The sequence below is a fragment of the Hetaerina americana genome, unplaced genomic scaffold, assembly GCF_022747635.1.
Source record: "Hetaerina americana unplaced genomic scaffold, ioHetAmer1.1.p SCAF_10, whole genome shotgun sequence".
Classification (NCBI taxonomy): Eukaryota; Metazoa; Arthropoda; class Insecta; order Odonata; family Calopterygidae; genus Hetaerina; species Hetaerina americana.
In genome coordinates, this window is record NW_027286070.1 from 10,130,959 (window position 1) to 10,149,528 (window position 18,570).

Sequence of the window (18,570 nt, forward strand, 5' to 3'; positions counted from 1 at the left end):
GATAAAATTACCAAACAGTAAATCCTCACCAACTCATTACAGAATGTTCCTTCATTCTTTCTCTCTGGTTGCCTCTATCTTATACTCTTATATTATATATGATCTTATATTATATATCCCTACCTTAATTGACCAAATCAGGAGTATTTTTATAGACTACCTTTATGCTTATTATTTATTTATGGTGTTTCAACTTTCCAAGAGTATTTTTTTTATCAGTTTGATTTTAATGGGTATTACTGATGGAATATATTACAATATTGATGAGCATTCATTTCTTAATACAATTATGCTCTAATATTTATATTCTTAGCAAATATCAGCCCGCCACTAGTAATAGGAAATTTCCAACCAAATTTTATGCCCCGCTTTCATTAGGTAAGGGAGTACATATAATTTTAAAATTTTAATGTCCTTTACTATTAGTGTTTAAGTAGTTAGTATTCGCAATTTTCATGAAACAACAATAACACATGCATACACCCACAAGAATTTATGTTTATCATATTGATGTATGAGAAATCATGATGAATAGTGCTACTAGAACCAAATCATTTGTTATTGAAGTTTATTAACAGTGTTTTCATCTTTTATTTCTATGTGTAAAGTATCTTGTTAATTTTCTATTTTTAAAATAATTTACATTAAAGGCTAAAATAAAAACAGGATAATTTATCATGCATATGTTGTAATCATCATTCTTTTATTCTTACCTTTGATTTACATTGTTAATTTGTATGATACCTAGCTTTGCTATAGAGACTATTAAGTCTTACATGCTCAAAGCAGTACTCCAGAGCAGTGCCTTGAATGAAAAAAAGCCTTCAAAATATTAGGCTCAAAGTATAACAGTAACTGATGGTGATGGAAAATCAATGATCTTTCATGCACACTCCTTTCACCGTTGAGGAGATGATTCCAGCCTTATTTTTCGCTAATTCATGAGTAGCTAGGGTAGAAATCCAGCAGCATTCTGTTAATATGTGCACCATACTAAAGGTTAATTAATATAAAATTTCTTATAACTTTATGCTTACAATATTTATCATGATTCAGCAAGGAGGAGGAGGATATTTCAAAACCCAATGTTTTCAATGGAACCACTCTCGAGAAAGTGGAGAAGGAAACTGTCTGTGAATCTTCAGAAAAGAAAGGGTATTACTTTATCCATATCCATAACGTATTGCCAGTTCCATTATAAGCTACTTGATGACTGCTCCTTTGCTTGTAATTGTTGGTTGGCCGTTCTTTCCAAAACATAGAATGTTCTGATGAAAACAACCGTATCATGTTGCTAAGTAAGTATAAATTGATTAAGAGTGGCCTCCATGTATGGTAGCATTTTTGAAATTTTTTCATAGTTGTAATCTATGTAGGTAGTTTTACTGACTAGCAGTAAGCATCAGGTTGAAGGATAGGTTAAACTATGACGAAGAATAGTCTGTAGCACAGATTGTAGAGCCTTTCCCCAAAATAATAAATGAACTTCATTGACGATTGTCTGATTCATACTGCCTTTGATAGTTCAATTGATTGAATATTAATGCCTTGTAAAATTAATAACTGAACTCATGTAAAAGCTAGCATAGCTAATTAGCATGAAAAAATATGTAAATGGTGGTACAATATTTGATGTTTTCAATATCTAATAATGGCTTATAACATCATATGCAAATAATCAATTCTACATTTAAAAAGAAGTGAGCACGTCAGAAAAAATGTACATTACAGATTGAGAACTGACTAAGAAAAAATCAACTTTCTTTTTGGCATATGTATCCCTTGCGGAGGAAACACTCTCCAGATGATTTATGTCTAATTTTGGGAAGCATCTATGGGTAATTATTGTTGGAGTAATGAGTGTTCCTTTCCCGTTTGAAATTCTATGCATTAGGTGATAACTGCCATGAAAGTTGCAATCAGGGACTCATCTCTTCAATATTTCTTGCTAGTGTAAATGCTTTGGTGTAATATAAAATCATCTAAAACTAAGTAAGCCAGTGGTTAATTTCTTTTATCAAAGTAAGTGATATTAAATATCCAAGAGTATGCCAGTAATGGTTTTATTCATTATCATTTTAATTTATTAATGAAATGAAATAATATTCAGGTCTCAGAATGAAACATTGAAGAAGGAGATAATAGACCAGGAAAGGGGCTATAAAATGCAGCTAGCTACATTTGAGAAAAAGGCACACGAAAACTGGGTGAGTGAATGATGGTTTGATTGAATGTTTTAGCTTCTGTTGCACAGTGTTTGTCATGGCTCATTTCTTTACGACCAGGTTGCAGCCAGGCAGGCCGAAAGAAAATTAGAAGAATCAAAACAGGAGGCAAGTCAGTTGAGAAACAGGTAATGATATCAAAATGATTTCTTATGATGAATAGAAAAGCTTGTCATGCATGCCATTTTATTGTATTCATGAATATTTGCACTCATGTTAAGCATTGTCGTCCACAGGTTAACCATGGCTGACAAGACTATTCCTACGAGCACGTCACAGAATGGTGATGATCCTAAGCCAAATTTAAGTAAGTTTTCAAACCATTCACAAGGTTTTCCAAAAAAACATTTGTCATTGTCACTATAAAACTGATTTGCTTTTTTGCAAGGACTATCTCCATTTCAGTCCTGAATTTTATAAATGAAGTAACAGAACAAACTTCGAATCAATTACATGGTTCATCTAGTGGTAAGATAAATTTAAATGTTTGAGCATACAGTACAGAGTGAAGCCTCTGATCACCTGACCCTCGCTTAACCATTTCTTGCCTCTGGCTTGGCTAGTTATATATCATTATATTTATATCAGGGGAGCAAGCCTCTTTGCACTATTTCCATAAATCCATAGTACTTGAGTCTCTAGCTGTATCTTCCACTCTTACTGCTGTATTTTTATCTGCATATACTTCCTCCACTCTCATCTTATTAACCTTAGGCTTGACAGATTGTAGTAGGAAAATATCCCCATAACTTGAAGGGAATATTAGATATTTAATGAAGCACTTATGAAGAAAGAGCCCTTAAATACTCCCAGTGCAGTGGGCCATACATATCATTTAGGTCTGTCAACAAATTTGGAATCATTGCCCAAATTTTTCACCGAACATCTTTTTATCTTCCAAAAGAAAAAAATTGAAGAATATTCAGCTAGTGAGTCTGCCAAATATTTTTATTTTGCTTTTCTAATAATTAACCCTTCAGCTGTGATAACCCGTTGCTAATTTATATCTGATTTTGGAAGAAAGATAATGGAGTGTGTCCCTCTCATCCTGAGATACTACCTTGATCAAAAGGTTCCCGGAATAACCACCGTGTGGCGCTCCCATCGTTCCGATTTGAGTTCTGTTTTTTTTGTTAAATTGGTACATCTGTTGTTGATATTCCCTTTAAATCTTAGTGTCATAACTTGACATTTGCAAAAGTTACGTAGCCAAGAGTACATCTATCTCTGTGTGTGTTGGCGATTTTTTACAATTTCAGAAATGGATTTAAATTTGCAACAACGAACTTGTATTAAATTTTGCGTAAAAAACGGATTTAGTGGCGCACGGACGTTGGAAATGTTGGAAAAGTGTTTCGGCAACGATTCTCTAAAAAAAACGGTCGTTTACCAGTGGCACGAGCGGTTCAGAAGTGGTCGTGAGTCAATCGAAGATGATGAACGCAGTGGCAGACCATCGACATCGAAAGTCGGTGAAAAAATTGATAAAGTAAAAGAAATGTTGGTCAATAACCGCAAATTAACCATCAGAGAAATAGCGGAGGACTTGAACATTGCCTATGGATCCGCCCAAGACATTGTGGTTAATGATTTGGGTTTCCGTCGTGTAGCAGCAAAGTTGGTGCCAAAAGACCTCAATTTCATGCAAAAAAGAGACCGTGTTGACGTCGCAAAAGACATGATTTGCGAGGCTGAATCCGATCCCACATTCATCAAAAGGATCATTACTGGAGACGAGACGTGGGTTTATGAGTACGACACGCAATCCAGACATCAGGCAAGTGAATGGCGTTCACCAAATGAGCCGAGACCAAAAAAACCACGTCGTTTTCAGTCAAAAAAGAAGGCAATGCTGACGGTTTTCATGGATTACAACGGTGTAGTGCATCATGAATTTTTGCCAGAAGGCCAGACAGTAAACAAAGAGTATTATTTGGGCGTTATGAGACGTTTGCGTGAAGCAATTCGCCGAAAGAGACCAGAAATGTGGGCAGAAAACTCGTGGATTTTGCACCATGATAACGCACCGTCGCACAGTGCTATCATTATTCGTAATTTTTTGACGAAAAATGCAACAAATACCATCCAACAGCCACCGAATTCACCTGATTTGGCTCCCTGTGACTTCTTTCTGTTCAATCGAGTTAAAAAACCATTACGGGGAACGCGTTTTAGCAGCCGAGAGGAAGTAATGGAAAAATCGCAGGAAGCACTGATGGACATACCGAAAACCGAATATAAAAAATGTTTCGAGGATTGGATCAAGCGCTGGCATAAGTGTGTTGCAGTCGATGGGGATTACTTTGAAGGGGACAATATAGATTTAGATGAATAAACTTGTATTTTTAATTTTCTGAATAAATTCCGGGAAATTTTTGATCAAGGTAGTATAGGCAAACCAGGTAGAAGATCCATATAATCCTATGGTTACCTTTTATTTCTTTGCATTCCAAGGAGTAGCCACTGTATAGTGTGTCTCAAGGACTCATTAGTGGAATTTTAAATCCTAGAATTTGATTTTTAGAATTTTTAACATTTGTAGAAAATGCATCAGATATTTATTTTTATCACTTTTGCCGTATGATATTCAACCAGTTAGGAAGGAACCAGTGTGGGTGAGGTGTAAGGTGGTTCTTTCTTGAAAGAAAGAATGTTGGCAATAAAGATTAGATGGGCTCTGAGTACTGAGAGCAAGAGACATGTCCAAGAATGTTTCTTCCACATTTGCCCTTACCATATAGCTTAAACTTCAAGCCCCCTTAGTCAAAATTAGCTGGAGATATTTGGACACTAACATTGAATTTAACAGAGTTTGTATTTATGCGAGGAAGAGACGGTTGAAAACGATTTCTTTGCATCACACATTGGTAAAGATTTTTTTTTCAAGATCATAAACAGCTTTGGAATATAACCTCTGAAAATTTTACATGATACACACATAAAAGATTTTTATGATAAATTATTACCCAATCAAAATCCTTGTTCCTGTCTAGCTTCTAGGCATGTATGCACTTCTATCAAACCTTATATTATGCACACTGTAATTAGTACTAGCCATCATTGAAATGTATGCCTGTGAACTTATACCAGCTAATAGCTGCAGTCATGGCACAAAACACTCACTTGTGACGTACTGAATTTTTTTTAATTGATAAGAGAGCGAACAATTGGTTTCCTGAATAACTTGTTAATGAGTTTTTCTGACCTCAACTTATGGTTTAGGGTTTGGTATATTATAAAGACACCTTTGAAAATACACATATGTTAAAAAGTTACCACAAACAGATAAATTCGGTATAAAAAAGGAAAATCATCAATTTTAGCTCGGTCAATAATCTTCAAATTTTACCTTACTGGTTATAGGTTTTCCCATGGCTTTCCTGACCAATACTGACTTCCCAATTAGACTTAAAATGGAAGTAATGTTGATTCCTTCTCTAAGGACCTAAATATTTGGAAATTTGATGTATATTTATTATTGAACTTAAAATTAAACCACTCAATATGAAGAATTAAGTTCAATATAAAGAATTACCACCAAGTGATGCCAGAAACTGTTTTATTTGTAAATTTACTATAAAATAACTAGTGAACGTAAGAAGAAAAAATGGCTGACGTGTGTCATTTGAAATCAATATTAATGATCAATATAGGAGTTCTTTTAAACTAGTGGCTTTCAATATTTTATTTACTCTGTGGGAAGGTAAAGAATTGTGCATCATATCATTGTACAATGAAGTGGTATTTGTCCAGTTAATAGGCAAATCAGGTATCATGCTGCAAAACAACTTTCAGCTCACCATTACAGTTAAACTAGCAGTAATCATAAAGAATGTACTTCTTTGGGTGAAAATACTAAGGTAGAGTTGAGTCTACACATTTGGCTCAATTTACTCCGTAATAGGAACAAGCATTTTTCACTAGAATTAGGCTTATACTGTTGCTCTCATGAATTATCAAGAAGTTATAAAATACTTCAAGAATAATGAAAAGGCATTTAAAACAAGCATAAGCCATGAAATGGTTAACCAGGCTTTTCTGAATGTTTCAAAAGATTTCACAAATTTAGGATTTCAAAGTTACGATTGAGGTAATCCCTGTGCTGTAAATTATATTTGTGTGTACTTAGACATCATATTTTTCTAATATTTTAATGAATCCATTATCCACCAATGGATTTTTATGCTACAGGGGAAAATACTGAAATTTGTGTAAATTTTGCAGTATCAGCTGGATTACATTTAGGATATGAGACAGTAAAAATGGCAACACAAACCTTGGCTCAGAAACCATCTCATTGCCGACCACCTCATATGTATTCTTATATTTTATTTGGTGGTAAATTATTTTCTGGAACTGTTATGAAGTGTACATTTATGAAAAAAATGAAATTCTGGATCAATTTGCTGTGGCAAAAGGCTTTTAATTAAAGGGAATTGACATTCTGGCTAAGCACATTTAGGAAATTATTTAGGCACTTGACTGTTGGATAACTGTGATATGTATTCATAAATATAAGATTTGGAGAGTGAATTTATGCTACTGGAAGGTGGTATTACTGAGTACAATATGTGTAAATAACTTAATAGGTTTTGCTTGAAGGCTAAAAATGATCCCCTTAGTTTAAATTTTGCAGCCCAAAATTGCAAAAGGTTTTTTTAGCCTCATCCAAGCTGAGATATTTCCCATTTACAAAGACATATAATTCCACGGTAGGCACACACTACTGCAGCAGTCAAATGAATGAGTGTAGGATATTTAGCTGTGGAAGTTTCCAAGTATAGCCAGATGAAGAACTTGAGAGTGGCATGAGCAAATTATGAATTTTGAACTGTAACTCTTAAATGGTATGGCAGACAAACAGGCTTTCTTGCTATACCTATGTAATATATTTTATTTAATCATGAGAATAGCCTGGAATTTTCTTCTGCGTACAATGGCATTAAATTATGTATGTTGTATTATCTGGTGCTTAAATGGTTAATGTACACATCCTCAATTAATAGTACACCCGCAATGTTAGTTTTTCAGGACCATTGTTGACTCTAAGACAAATTTTTATCGAAATAGTGCATCACTGTAAAATTTCATATCTGACCCCCCCCCCCCCCCCAAAGTACTATTAAGTAGTACTGTTAGTGTGTGAACTGCAGTTTGCTGTCATAGTGATAGGCTAAGAAGTGTGATTAAAAACAATCTAGTGAAGCCGTAAATGTGCCAGTCAGTTTTCATGTATTGGCACACAAATGTTTTGTAGTTTATACCCATAATCCATCAGAAAGTATCCTTTCCTAGAGGAGGGTAGGAATGGGATTAGAAATATGGTGGCCTAATTAACCATTAAGACTTAGGTTTCCATGGCACTCGCCCCAATCATATAAGTTGACCTTTTGGAAAGGTGCCTTACCAGTTGCTGTGACATTCTGAAATAAGTAATTGACGTGGTAAGATTTCAGCATGAAATTTGAAAACTTAGCAATAGTTATGGTACCTCTTACTTTTTACTCTACATCAGTTCAATGTCAATTATTGTTTGTTATTCACATGGGTTAATGAATTGGCGGAATCAGTCTAAGAAAACTCCCAAAATAATTTAATGTCATATCAATTTCATCTGAAGATCTACTTGTATCACAAATTTCATATCCATAGTTCACCAGAAAGTGCTTAAAAAGGTCTGAAAGAAAAATTTGCAGACCTTAGGGGATTAGTACAAATTAAATAACTGTAATATGTGAACTATCTCTTTCTCTCTGTCATCATATCCCTTCAAATTTTAATCAGATTTGGTTATGTTTTACTTGTATTCAGCTAATTAAAGAGTTGTTTAAGTTTAAATTTCAAGAGGACTGATTTTGTGATGCCTTAAATGTATATATGGATATGTACTTAAACAGTTTATCTTTCTTTCTAAATATAATGAAAATTTTGGTGTGTTCATTATTTCCATGACCATATTGGGCAAGCATCAAATGTTACAGTCATATTTCATTATCATAAGACATTCTTGTTACTTTCAGTATACTTTTTTTCCTTTTTTTAACTCAAATAAAAACTAGTTATTTTTTATTAGTAAAGCTAGAAAAGTCTCTTTATGTTCATGTTCATTATTTATGCATATTTTGGCTGCCATCAAAGTTTTTCCTAGTAACTTGGTTGATGTGATTAGTTCTCACACCTGGGTGAAATTTTCTCCTACTATGCATTTTTAGACTTATTATTTAGTTCTTATTTGTTTGCACTCCTCTCTCATGCTTATCACCTGAATTCATCACATCTTTTCAGTTTGTAACCTCTTAGATCCTTTTATCCCCTTAGGTATGATCGACAGTAATGGAGAGCTGTCCGCTTCACCCCTACATATGGGCCTTGCCTCGAATAGCTCCGTGGATATGCTACTGTCCGATCCACACCCCCACTACTTGGACCCCAACTCCTCCCCACCCCACGTAGGTGGGGGTGGTCGCCTGCCCCCACCCCCGCTCTTACCCCCACCATTCCCTCCCATGCCTCTCCCTCCACGGTCGCCTTACCACCACCCTCTCTCCCCACCTCTCCCATTCATGCCCCTCCCTCCCCCCAATGCCAACCTCTACCTATCCTCTGTTGATGGCCACCGCCCGCCACCACTGGGACGTATGTCATCTCCACCACCGGCACCCTCCCCCAGCCAGTCCCCTCACCTCCCCCCCAGCGACTCGAGGGGGGGCGAGTTCCCATCACCGTACCGTGACCGTGGGGGAGGGGGCAGGTCATCCTCGCCTTCTCAGCTGTACATGCCTCCTGATGACCGGGGTCTGGGTGAAGAGTGGCGCATGGGGAGGTACTGCACGCCTCCACCGCACCCAACTCACCCATCTGACTTCCCAATTCCTCCATACCCACCCAGACCTCATTGGGAAGATGAGCCCCCCCACCCAACATCCAGCTTTCGGCCCTTACCTGCATCTTCTCAGAGGACAGACAGTCATAGGGAACTCAAAGGTGTGATCTTTAATTTCTATTTCAATACTTTTCAAAATGCATGTATGCATGATTTGAAGATGGCATGGCAAAGATTCTAGCATTCTATTTTTAAAAATTTAGTTTCAACTGTGGTTTCTCAAAGGTTATTTTATGGTAAATCATTTTTTTATTTCAGCTCACATTGAGGTGGTTCTTTTGTTGATGTATAAGCATATCTCTATCTCTTTTTCATGATCAGATATATATCTGTAATCTTAAATTCATACTTTGTTAGTGATTTTTTGATGAATTATTGAAAAAAGCCGCAATTGAATATTTTATTGTGGGAAAATCATGTCTATACTATTATAGGTATTTTCAGCTCTGCTACTTGCAATTGGAGCTGTCTAAGATTTGCAAAAATGGTCATCTGTTGTCAACAGATGCAAATTCCAGATTGGAAGTAAGAGTACATTCATTGCTTTTTAGTGTTATCTGGGTTCATGTGCAGGACACTAGGTTTATGTAATGCTAAGCAGAATAAAGAGAGATCGGAGAAAGGGAAGGGTTGATATGTGGTAATTTCTGTCTGGGTGTGTACAAGGAAGGAAGGATGGAGGGTAACTCACCACAGGGCTTAAGTTGTGTTGTGTGAGGAAGTTATTTTACAGTCACGTTGAAATAAATGTATTACTAAGAAAATGTTGTAGCCTGGCCTTACAGAATTATAAAGATAAAATGCAGAAAAAAGGAATCATCTAGTATTTGAAAAAATTATGTTCTAAAAATCATGTATTTAAAATATTTTTCCATGTCTTAGCATACTTTTGAAGGAAGAAGAATCTTGTGCTAATTTTTAATCCTTTAGCATGTTCAGGAATGAGATATAAAATGTGACATTTTTCCAATTGTATGTTGTTTTCTTTGGTGCTATTTGCATGATTTTATTAATGTTTTAGCATGAAATATTTATTTTCCTTTATGCATAACAATCAGGAAGGAAGAAGTTTTCCAAAATCCGTCGATTTTGGAGCACTTTGGAATGTGCACCAAGTGAGAGTCATACCCAAACAAAATAATTACTGTGTGGTAATGTATTATCTAATATTCTGAAATGTAGGCTTTACCTGCTTTGTACTCTTGCTTGTTGAAACATCAAAACATGTTAAGCCAAATTCCCTGGTTTCAATATGTTTTACTTTTTTATTGAATAAAATTAGCCAAACATTACAGGTTTGTTTTAAAAAATAAGTCAGTGGTGTTTGTCTGAACTTTGCCTAAGTATAACCAAGTCATGAAGCTAATTTTGAAGTTTCAGTAGTGGCTGCATTCCTGTGTTCTGCCTTGTTGCATTTTAACTATTGTCTACTAAACAGAATTGACTAATGTTTAAATTTATTTGGACCAAAGTAAATTTTAAATTTACGTGGTTCCAAACACCGTATTTTCCCATCGGTAATGTGTGCGTTATTTATACAAAAATAGTCTGATGATCAAAACGACATGCATTATATAATGAAAATTGAAATAGTCCAAACATTTACATCGCTATGTTCACAATAATTTATAGAAGAGTTTTGCAAAAATAAATTAGTCTGGAAGCATGCCTTTCTAATTGCATTCTATTTTATACACATCTGCTTCTGTTACAGTTATTTCATCTCATAAATCTATGAGAAAAAGAAGAAACATGTAATTTATATACTTCATTCATTCTAATACATAGTACTTCACATATATGTAGAGAATGACATGTGATATACACGTACGTATAAATATGTGATAGGATAGATAAATCGCTCGTATCCTAGAAATCCATCCCCTGAATCATAATTATATGAATTAAGTGCATTTATTATCTCTTCAGGCACATCACGGAGTTCATGCTCACAAGTTAACTCTTCCTCATCTTCTATCCCTGGTGTTGAATTATTGCCTAAAGCTTTTTCAAATCCATTTTAAACGCAAGCCCCTTGGACACCCTACCAACTTTCCACGATCCACCAGCTTACTTCTTCTCAAGACACTCTTTTAATCCGTCCCGATTCTGTGTAGTCTTTCATACCAGACATAATCCACTGATCCCAACTACAACGTAACTTTGATTTAAAATATGGATAAATCCCGGCAGCCTCGCAATTTCCTTTTTCTTTCACAAAATTGATGTCTTTTAGCTTAATTATCACTGTATTTTCACTACGATTTTCCTCTCCATGGGTAATTTTCTTGAGAAAATCCTGAATTACAAAAGCTTAACTCAATTCAGGTTTGAAACAATCACCATGTAGGCGGCAAGTTCATAGAGCTTGGAGGGTGTATAGAACAGCTGAGCACCAATACTAACAAAGCCAAGTAAAGCAAGCGAAACAAGAAAATTCTATTTTATCCATTCTCTTATTTTTTAATATTTGGTTTGCTGAAAGTTAATTTATATAGTGAATAAAAGTGTGCACAATCCTATGTATTTTTTCGACTTAGGAATCATAGCAAAAAAGTAATAAGGTGGCATATTGTGTTGGCTCTTCAATATTGTTTAATTTTTCATCCTTCTGTTGTTTGGAATTAATTTCAATCACATGGCTCTAATCTTCTGAATATTTACGGTAGATATATCCACAGGCAATTATGATTTCATGTATTCATTGGCTGTTACCATCTATTAGTGTATGGATATAGACTTATTTTAACACAATATGTATAATTTTTATATGCACACAAATGCGTGGCATCTATACACGTTCAAGATAACTATGAATCCCTGGGTGTGCAGTATCTATACAAATTTGTGATAACTACAAAGTTCTGGGTGCGTGTTATCGATGGAAAAGTATGGTAATATGAATTTGATATTCTATAATACATTTTTCTTTTCTCAAAAGGAAATTTTGAATCATTATCAGTGACCTACATGTCTTATTTTCATAAGTGTATCCATTAAATTCTGTAGATATTAGCTTGTATGAGAGTGGTCCCTGAAGTACCAGACCCAGCAAATAAAACTTTGGAAAAATTTTTTTTCAGCATTATCTCCTTTCAGCTCTATACATTTTTTGCAGCGACGTTCAGTAAGTTCGATACCCTTTCTTTAATAAGAACTGTCTTGTTCCTCAAAATAGCTATTAACTGCCAACATCACTTCTTCACAGTTAGAACATCTTTGACCACAGGACCATTTTTGCAAGTTTGTGAACAGAAAATAATCCAAGGGGGCTAAATCTGGCAAATAGGGTACATGAGGTAGCAATTCAAACTTTAATTCATGGATTTTGGCCATTGCAGTAACGGATTTGTGAGCTGATGCATTGTCTTGATGAAACAACACTTTCTTCTCAGCCAAATGCGGCCACTTTTGCTTGATTTCTTCGTTCAAACATTGCAATAAGTTCGCATAATACTCGCTGAGTTTTTCATGTTTCAAAATAGTCAATGAAAATTATACCACGCGCATCCCAAAAAACCGACACTATGACCTTGTCTGCAGATGAAATTGAGCGGGTTCTCCCTTTTGAATCCATTGTTTTGATCTTTTATCTCGGGTGGGAAGTAATGGACCTATGTTTCATCCATGGTTATGAAACAGCGCAAAAATTCTGCTTTGTTGCTGTGAAACTTAGCTAAAAATTCAATTGAAACATATTCACAACACTGGTTTCGCTCGAGTATGAGCAAACGCAGCGCCCATCTTGCACACAGCTTTCTCACATCCAAATTTTCAGTCAATATGCAATGAAGTGCACTTTTTGAAATGTCTGCTAGCTCATGCCTTTTCAGTCAACAATCATCCAGTATCACTTAGTGGATTTTCTTCACCGTTTCCAGAGTCGTCACCTCATTTGGTCGACCAATGAGATGCATGTCTTGACAGCTTGTACGGCCTCATTTCAACTCAGCTACCCAATATTTTACTGTTGTAAATAAAGGAGCAAATTCACCCAGAGTAGAGTGCAGTCCAGACTTTATATTGGTTGGGCTGAGGCCTTTCCAATAAAAGTATTGTATCACATAATGAATACCAATTTTCTCCATTTTCAGAAATTCAGTGTAAACGTTCACTATAGATGGCTGCCAAACAAATACTAAACAACATGGCATCATCAAACTTGAAGCATATGCTTTATAGATTGCATACTTTCTAATAAAGTGATATTTTTGAAATAACTACTGCCATTTCTAGGTTTGGCCGGGTACTTATGGGACCACCCTCGTATTTTGTGCTAGCCACTTAATGTTATGCTTTATATGCTATCAAGCTTCAAGCCATCTTTTAACCGGGTTTTTTAACCCCTATTGTTTTCACAGGTAACCGCTCGAAAGGAAGCCACTCAAGTGAATCCGACATTTTAGATAAATCAAGTCGACATGGGGGAAAATTGTAGCAGAATCAGTTTTAAATGTAATAAATTAATTAATCCAAGAACATATGGATGCCATTTTTCTGGTGGTGTTAGCTTGAAAAGTGATTTATTGCATCAGGGAAAGAAAGTGAAAAATGTGTTAACAACAAATTTTATGAACTTAAAAGTGTAAATTGCAACCAAGAAAATGAAAAGATATTTTATTGGCTGTGAAGCAAGACCCTTGTGACTGGCTTGGTGTTAGTTAGGTTTTCATGGAAGGAGCTCATGCTAGAGTGAATTTTGTAAGGTTATTGATTGGTAATAAATGACTTGTGTTTTTATTTAAAATTTTACATAGCTGCAATTTCTTAAATTTGTTTGGCTGTAAAATAAGTTTGAAAAGTATTCGATAAAACATTTGGATGGATGTTTTCAGCATATAAGGCATTTAGTGGGAGTTTAAAAAAGCTTATTAATCAATACTGATCAAATGTGAATTATTATAAGCCAAGGAAATGTTGTGGACTCACTTTGGTCAAAATGAATGGGCTATGGGCAACCATTGCATGTCCGCAGCCATAGCATACATTGGATTTTCTTTTTTAATCCCTTGTCCATAAATGTTAAATCGCATTTTTAATTTGAGAAAGAGCAATGTAGTCTTTGTCATTCAAGTGCATATATTTAGGGATATGAAAATTTCATTTGAAGTTGGATTTCTTTTTGTTTTAGGGTGGGGCATTGTTTTTATCAGTTTTATAGGAAGGTCTTAAGGCAAATACTGAGTATTAAAGTACTCTTCAAAATCCTTTGCGAACCTTTTTTACATGTTCCTGAAAATATAAAATTTTATCATTTGGCATTGTTGCAAAAATGATGACATCTTTATGATTATATTGAGCCTGTTATTTTTGTTATGTTTTTATCAAAATAGTTATAAAATTATTTGAGTCTGCCGAACATTATCTTTCTATTCATTTTCACTGGTTACCTTACTGTGTGAATGTTCCCATACTACCTAATGAACCATTGGTTGCTGTGGAAATAATTGTCAGTTTAGTATAATACCTTGGTGATTTTTTAAAATTCTGGCACAGATATTAGATCAAAGGAATATTGATAATTATCATAAACAGATTTAAAATCAGTAATTCTAAACTTATTTTGCACGTAAGTATAACTGGTCATAGTTAAGCTATTATTTCCTCTCAAAACAATTCACCTTGGAATTAATTTTTCTGTCCATATGTGCATCTTTAAATAAAAAATGGGTTTATTAATTGCCTTGAGGTTACTCTAAGTAAGGACTATATCCGATATTTTTATAAAATTTGCTCCTCTACATGTTCGGTAAAATTTTTATGTACAAAGTTGAATGTATCCTACACTGTTGGCGACGTATAGTAGTATTGATGTGTGAATTGTCTATTGTAAATATATATGTAGTAGGGTCTGATGTGTAAGTGTTCCAGTGGAAGATCCATTATTAAACATACATCAGGTATATAATATTATATACAATTGGTGTTACCCCTGCTATAGTAACTTGTTGCAATTTTTAGTGGTGGTTCTCCAAACTATGTATTAGTATAAATAAATGAAAGGACTAACTTTGTAGTTCCACACGAAAAACTACTTTGTGGAACTACAAAGTTAGTCCTTTCATTTATTTATAATGAATCGGTTCCATAAAGTTACGCCAGAAACCATTAATTATATTAGTATAAACGTTCACTCCATGGTGAAGTGCTTAAGTCTTGAAATTAAAATAATCTAAAGCCTGAAAACATAAACTTCTTGTGATGGGGAAATGTATAAACAGCATAATTACAGCATGTTGCATATTCCTGTCAGGAGCCAGCTTTTCATCGCAGACAGATTGAAATAATAGGTATGAATATTATTTTAATTAAATAAGCATACATGCGTGCCGTCAGTTTTGTTAACCTGGCTGATGGTATCATTTGGCTGGGGAAATATGGGGGGAAGGGGGGCAGTCAGTTTGAGGGCACTTATAAGCAAGGCATTATGCTCAGTAGCTGATTTTGGTTTAAGCAGTCCAAGTTTAGGATGCTGCCCATTGAGAGGAGTGAATGTCATAACCATGTGAACGAGTGGAAACAAGCTCACCTTGGTCAGCATAAGCTCAATGCCTCCTAACTTAATCCTTTTTCCCCTCTAAATTGCTGTTCACTCCGCCAAGTTAGTATTACCTTTCCTCTTCCATCTAAGTTGGGCTTGACCCACCCGTGCATTATCATACTGAGTGCAGGTCAGGTTATTCTGAATAACATATTGTCCTAAAGGTACTCTAATTTACTTTTGTGCTTTGAAAATATGATCAATGAAAAAGATATATTAAACGTATTCAAAGCTAAGCACCAAGTCACTGAAAGTTCTGTATTCTGTGTAATAAAAGTATGATTTGATTGGTTGAACAGTACTTAGTTGTTACTAAGAGCTTTTAGATTTCAATTTCTTGTTTTTTTAATGAATTTTGTCATTCAGATGAAAGGAAAGCCTTGATCAACAGGTTCCCCAAAAATTGTTTACACCCTTAATATTAGCAAAGTCATTTAGTGTGGTAATGTATGTAACTTAACTCATACAATGTTTCTGGTTGCTAAATGTATTCTCTCCCATGTTTGTCTTCTGAACACTCCTAGGAGTCATCATTTTTTTGACTCAATAATGGTTTGATTTTTAAATTTAAATTTTATAAGAAATTTATTTTTTTAATATTTACAAAACTCAGATTTCGTATCCTCCAACTATCAACTCTTGTCCATTGGTTGTTACTCTAATGACCTTGTTACCTTGCTTCAATCAAGATGGCAGCCTGACTCTAATCATTATTGAAAGCTTTTTTCTAATAGTTACTAGGTTGTTAAAACAAAACTACAGTCTCCTTTTCACTTATGTGCTGACAGTAGTCACACTTCCCAGCAAGTGTAAGTACATCTTATTCCACATAGACCGTGCTGTTAATTTTGAGATAGTTACCATCAGCCATGCTGGTAATGAAGTCCTGAAACATCAACATTCTATTAAATATTAAGTTTTGCATTGTGCGGTATGGTTGAGAAAGAATAAATGTCTATATTATTTTTCTGTTCTTTATTTATTCAAAAAACTCTCATTTGATTCCTATTCTAGGAGAAAAAGTTTATTCCTTAAAATTTGTAATTTTGGGTTTCACTTCTACCTAACACGAATGGCTTTCCTATTGTTACTTTGTGAAAGAAATCTTAAGTTAATCACCCTGTTGAATAGTGAACTACAGGCGAATCTTCTACTTTTAACAGGATTGTTTAAACTGTATTTTTAACTGTAGTATGCATTTGATTTTAGTCACTGCATAAAACTGCATAATCTCCCTTTATGTCATCACCATTGTTCACCTTCTTGCAGGTCCTGTTATGAGTAATCATACATCTTTTGCTGAAAAACATACATGTGCAGAAAAGTCAGTGCATTTTCTGATCAGAAATAGACAATTTCTGTGGCTCAGGAAATCTAACCACTTAAACGCAGCAATCTGCAAAATGCAGTTCCTTATTTGGTGTTGGAATTTCATTTGGGGGAAAAATCATGACTGCATTTTTATTGATTTCATCCTTTGTTTCAGGACTCTAAATTTGTGTTTTTATACATTTGAAATAAGTCGCGTTTGGTGCTAATTCAGTAGTTTTGACAGCCGTAATAATATAATTTTTTCTTTCTACATCTACTTAATACCCTGCAAGCCGCCGCAAGGGCATGTGGCGGGGGGTGTTAGGACACCCTTCTTAAAACGTTAACATTTTCTTTCCTAAATGTCTCACTTTTTTATTTTGAGTATATGATAGCATACAATATTTTATAATAATAGGATACTACAATGAAAACTATTTTGTGCTAATTTTCTCAGAGAGCTCTTCTTTTTTTGAGTAAATAATCACATCTCACTAATTTTTGCTACTGTTGTGAGAAGAAAATTGAACGATAACACTAAATGGTCAGCATGATTAAGATCTCCAACATGCCTTCATTCTTAGATGTCAATTGCTTGCTATTTGTGACTACTTACATTTGCCAGCTTAATTTGAAAGATAACTCTTTCCAGTATAATATGATTTTTCTGTTGATAAAGTTGCTTCCATGATCATTTATCATGCAATGGTAGTGAAAATAACTGTCTTCTTATTTTTATAGTTTACTTTATTCCTTGAGAATAGACATGACCTTTGAAATTCAGGCCTTGGTTTTGATCAGCAATCTACTAATTTAAATGGTCATTGACTTCATATATGTGCAAAAATAGAACTTTCTTTTTTGTTGCTTCGCATCCTTTTCTCAATACTCAACAAAAGAAATTCCAAATTGACTAATAGTGTCAGGCCTTTTGTGGAGGGAATGAGAAGTGGAGAAAGACAAAAGAGGGGGCCTTCAAGTTACTGAGGCATATCTATCAGTTGAGACAAAAATGAGCACTCAGTAGAAATGATTCAACTCAATTCTTGAGACACGTATGTAGGCAGCAACCAGAGAGGGTTCTCGTAGTGTGCCTCCTCATAAAACAACCTTCCTCCCTTGTTTCAAAGGGTTGCTGCGCAACCTAAGTGACAAAATTGTCTACTTGGGTGCCATGATGTGATGGCTCTATAGAACACATGTTTTCAGCAGATGTGTGTATATGTATACACACAAGCATATTTTCTATATATATATATATATATATACACACATATATATACACATATATATATATACATATATATATATATATATATATATATATACACACACATACATATACACACATACAAAGAGTTTCATCTCAGTGTATGATAAGTACCAATGAAATACATAGGGAAAGTAGGCAGTATTCTACAAGATGTGTACAAGTCATGTGAATATTTTCTTGTAATTGGGCATTTGCCAGTTATAAGCAATTGTTGTAAATTGAACAACATGGCTGACAGGAGCTACTGTAATTTTTAAGTTAAAACTAAAGCTATTTTTGAGTTAAAACTAAAGATGGAAAATTACAGTAGATTTAACTTCGCGTAAATTGCTATTCA

At 34.7% G+C, this 18,570-nt stretch overlaps 1 protein-coding gene across 6 annotated transcripts in view; it reads left to right on the plus strand.

Moving 5' to 3' along the window:
* LOC139699985 (transport and Golgi organization protein 1-like) overlaps window positions 1-14,976 on the plus strand; it is a 39,558-nt gene extending 24,582 nt beyond the window's left edge. For 2 of the 6 annotated variants that reach the window (XM_071598398.1, XM_071598402.1), the window contains 7 exons: window positions 1,057-1,155; window positions 2,111-2,207; window positions 2,286-2,353; window positions 2,462-2,532; window positions 8,544-9,209; window positions 10,167-10,259; window positions 13,470-14,975. In XM_071598398.1, coding sequence (XP_071454499.1) covers window positions 1,057-1,155; window positions 2,111-2,207; window positions 2,286-2,353; window positions 2,462-2,532; window positions 8,544-9,209; window positions 10,167-10,249 — 1,084 coding nt within the window. In that variant the 3' untranslated portion in view covers window positions 10,250-10,259; window positions 13,470-14,975. Of the gene's footprint in view, window positions 1-1,056; window positions 1,156-2,110; window positions 2,208-2,285; window positions 2,354-2,461; window positions 2,533-8,543; window positions 9,210-10,166; window positions 10,260-13,469 lie in introns of all 6 variants that reach the window. The other 4 variants (XM_071598400.1, XM_071598401.1, XM_071598403.1 and 1 more) reach the window with 3 other exon arrangements.
* Window positions 14,977-18,570: the final 3,594 nt, after the last annotated feature.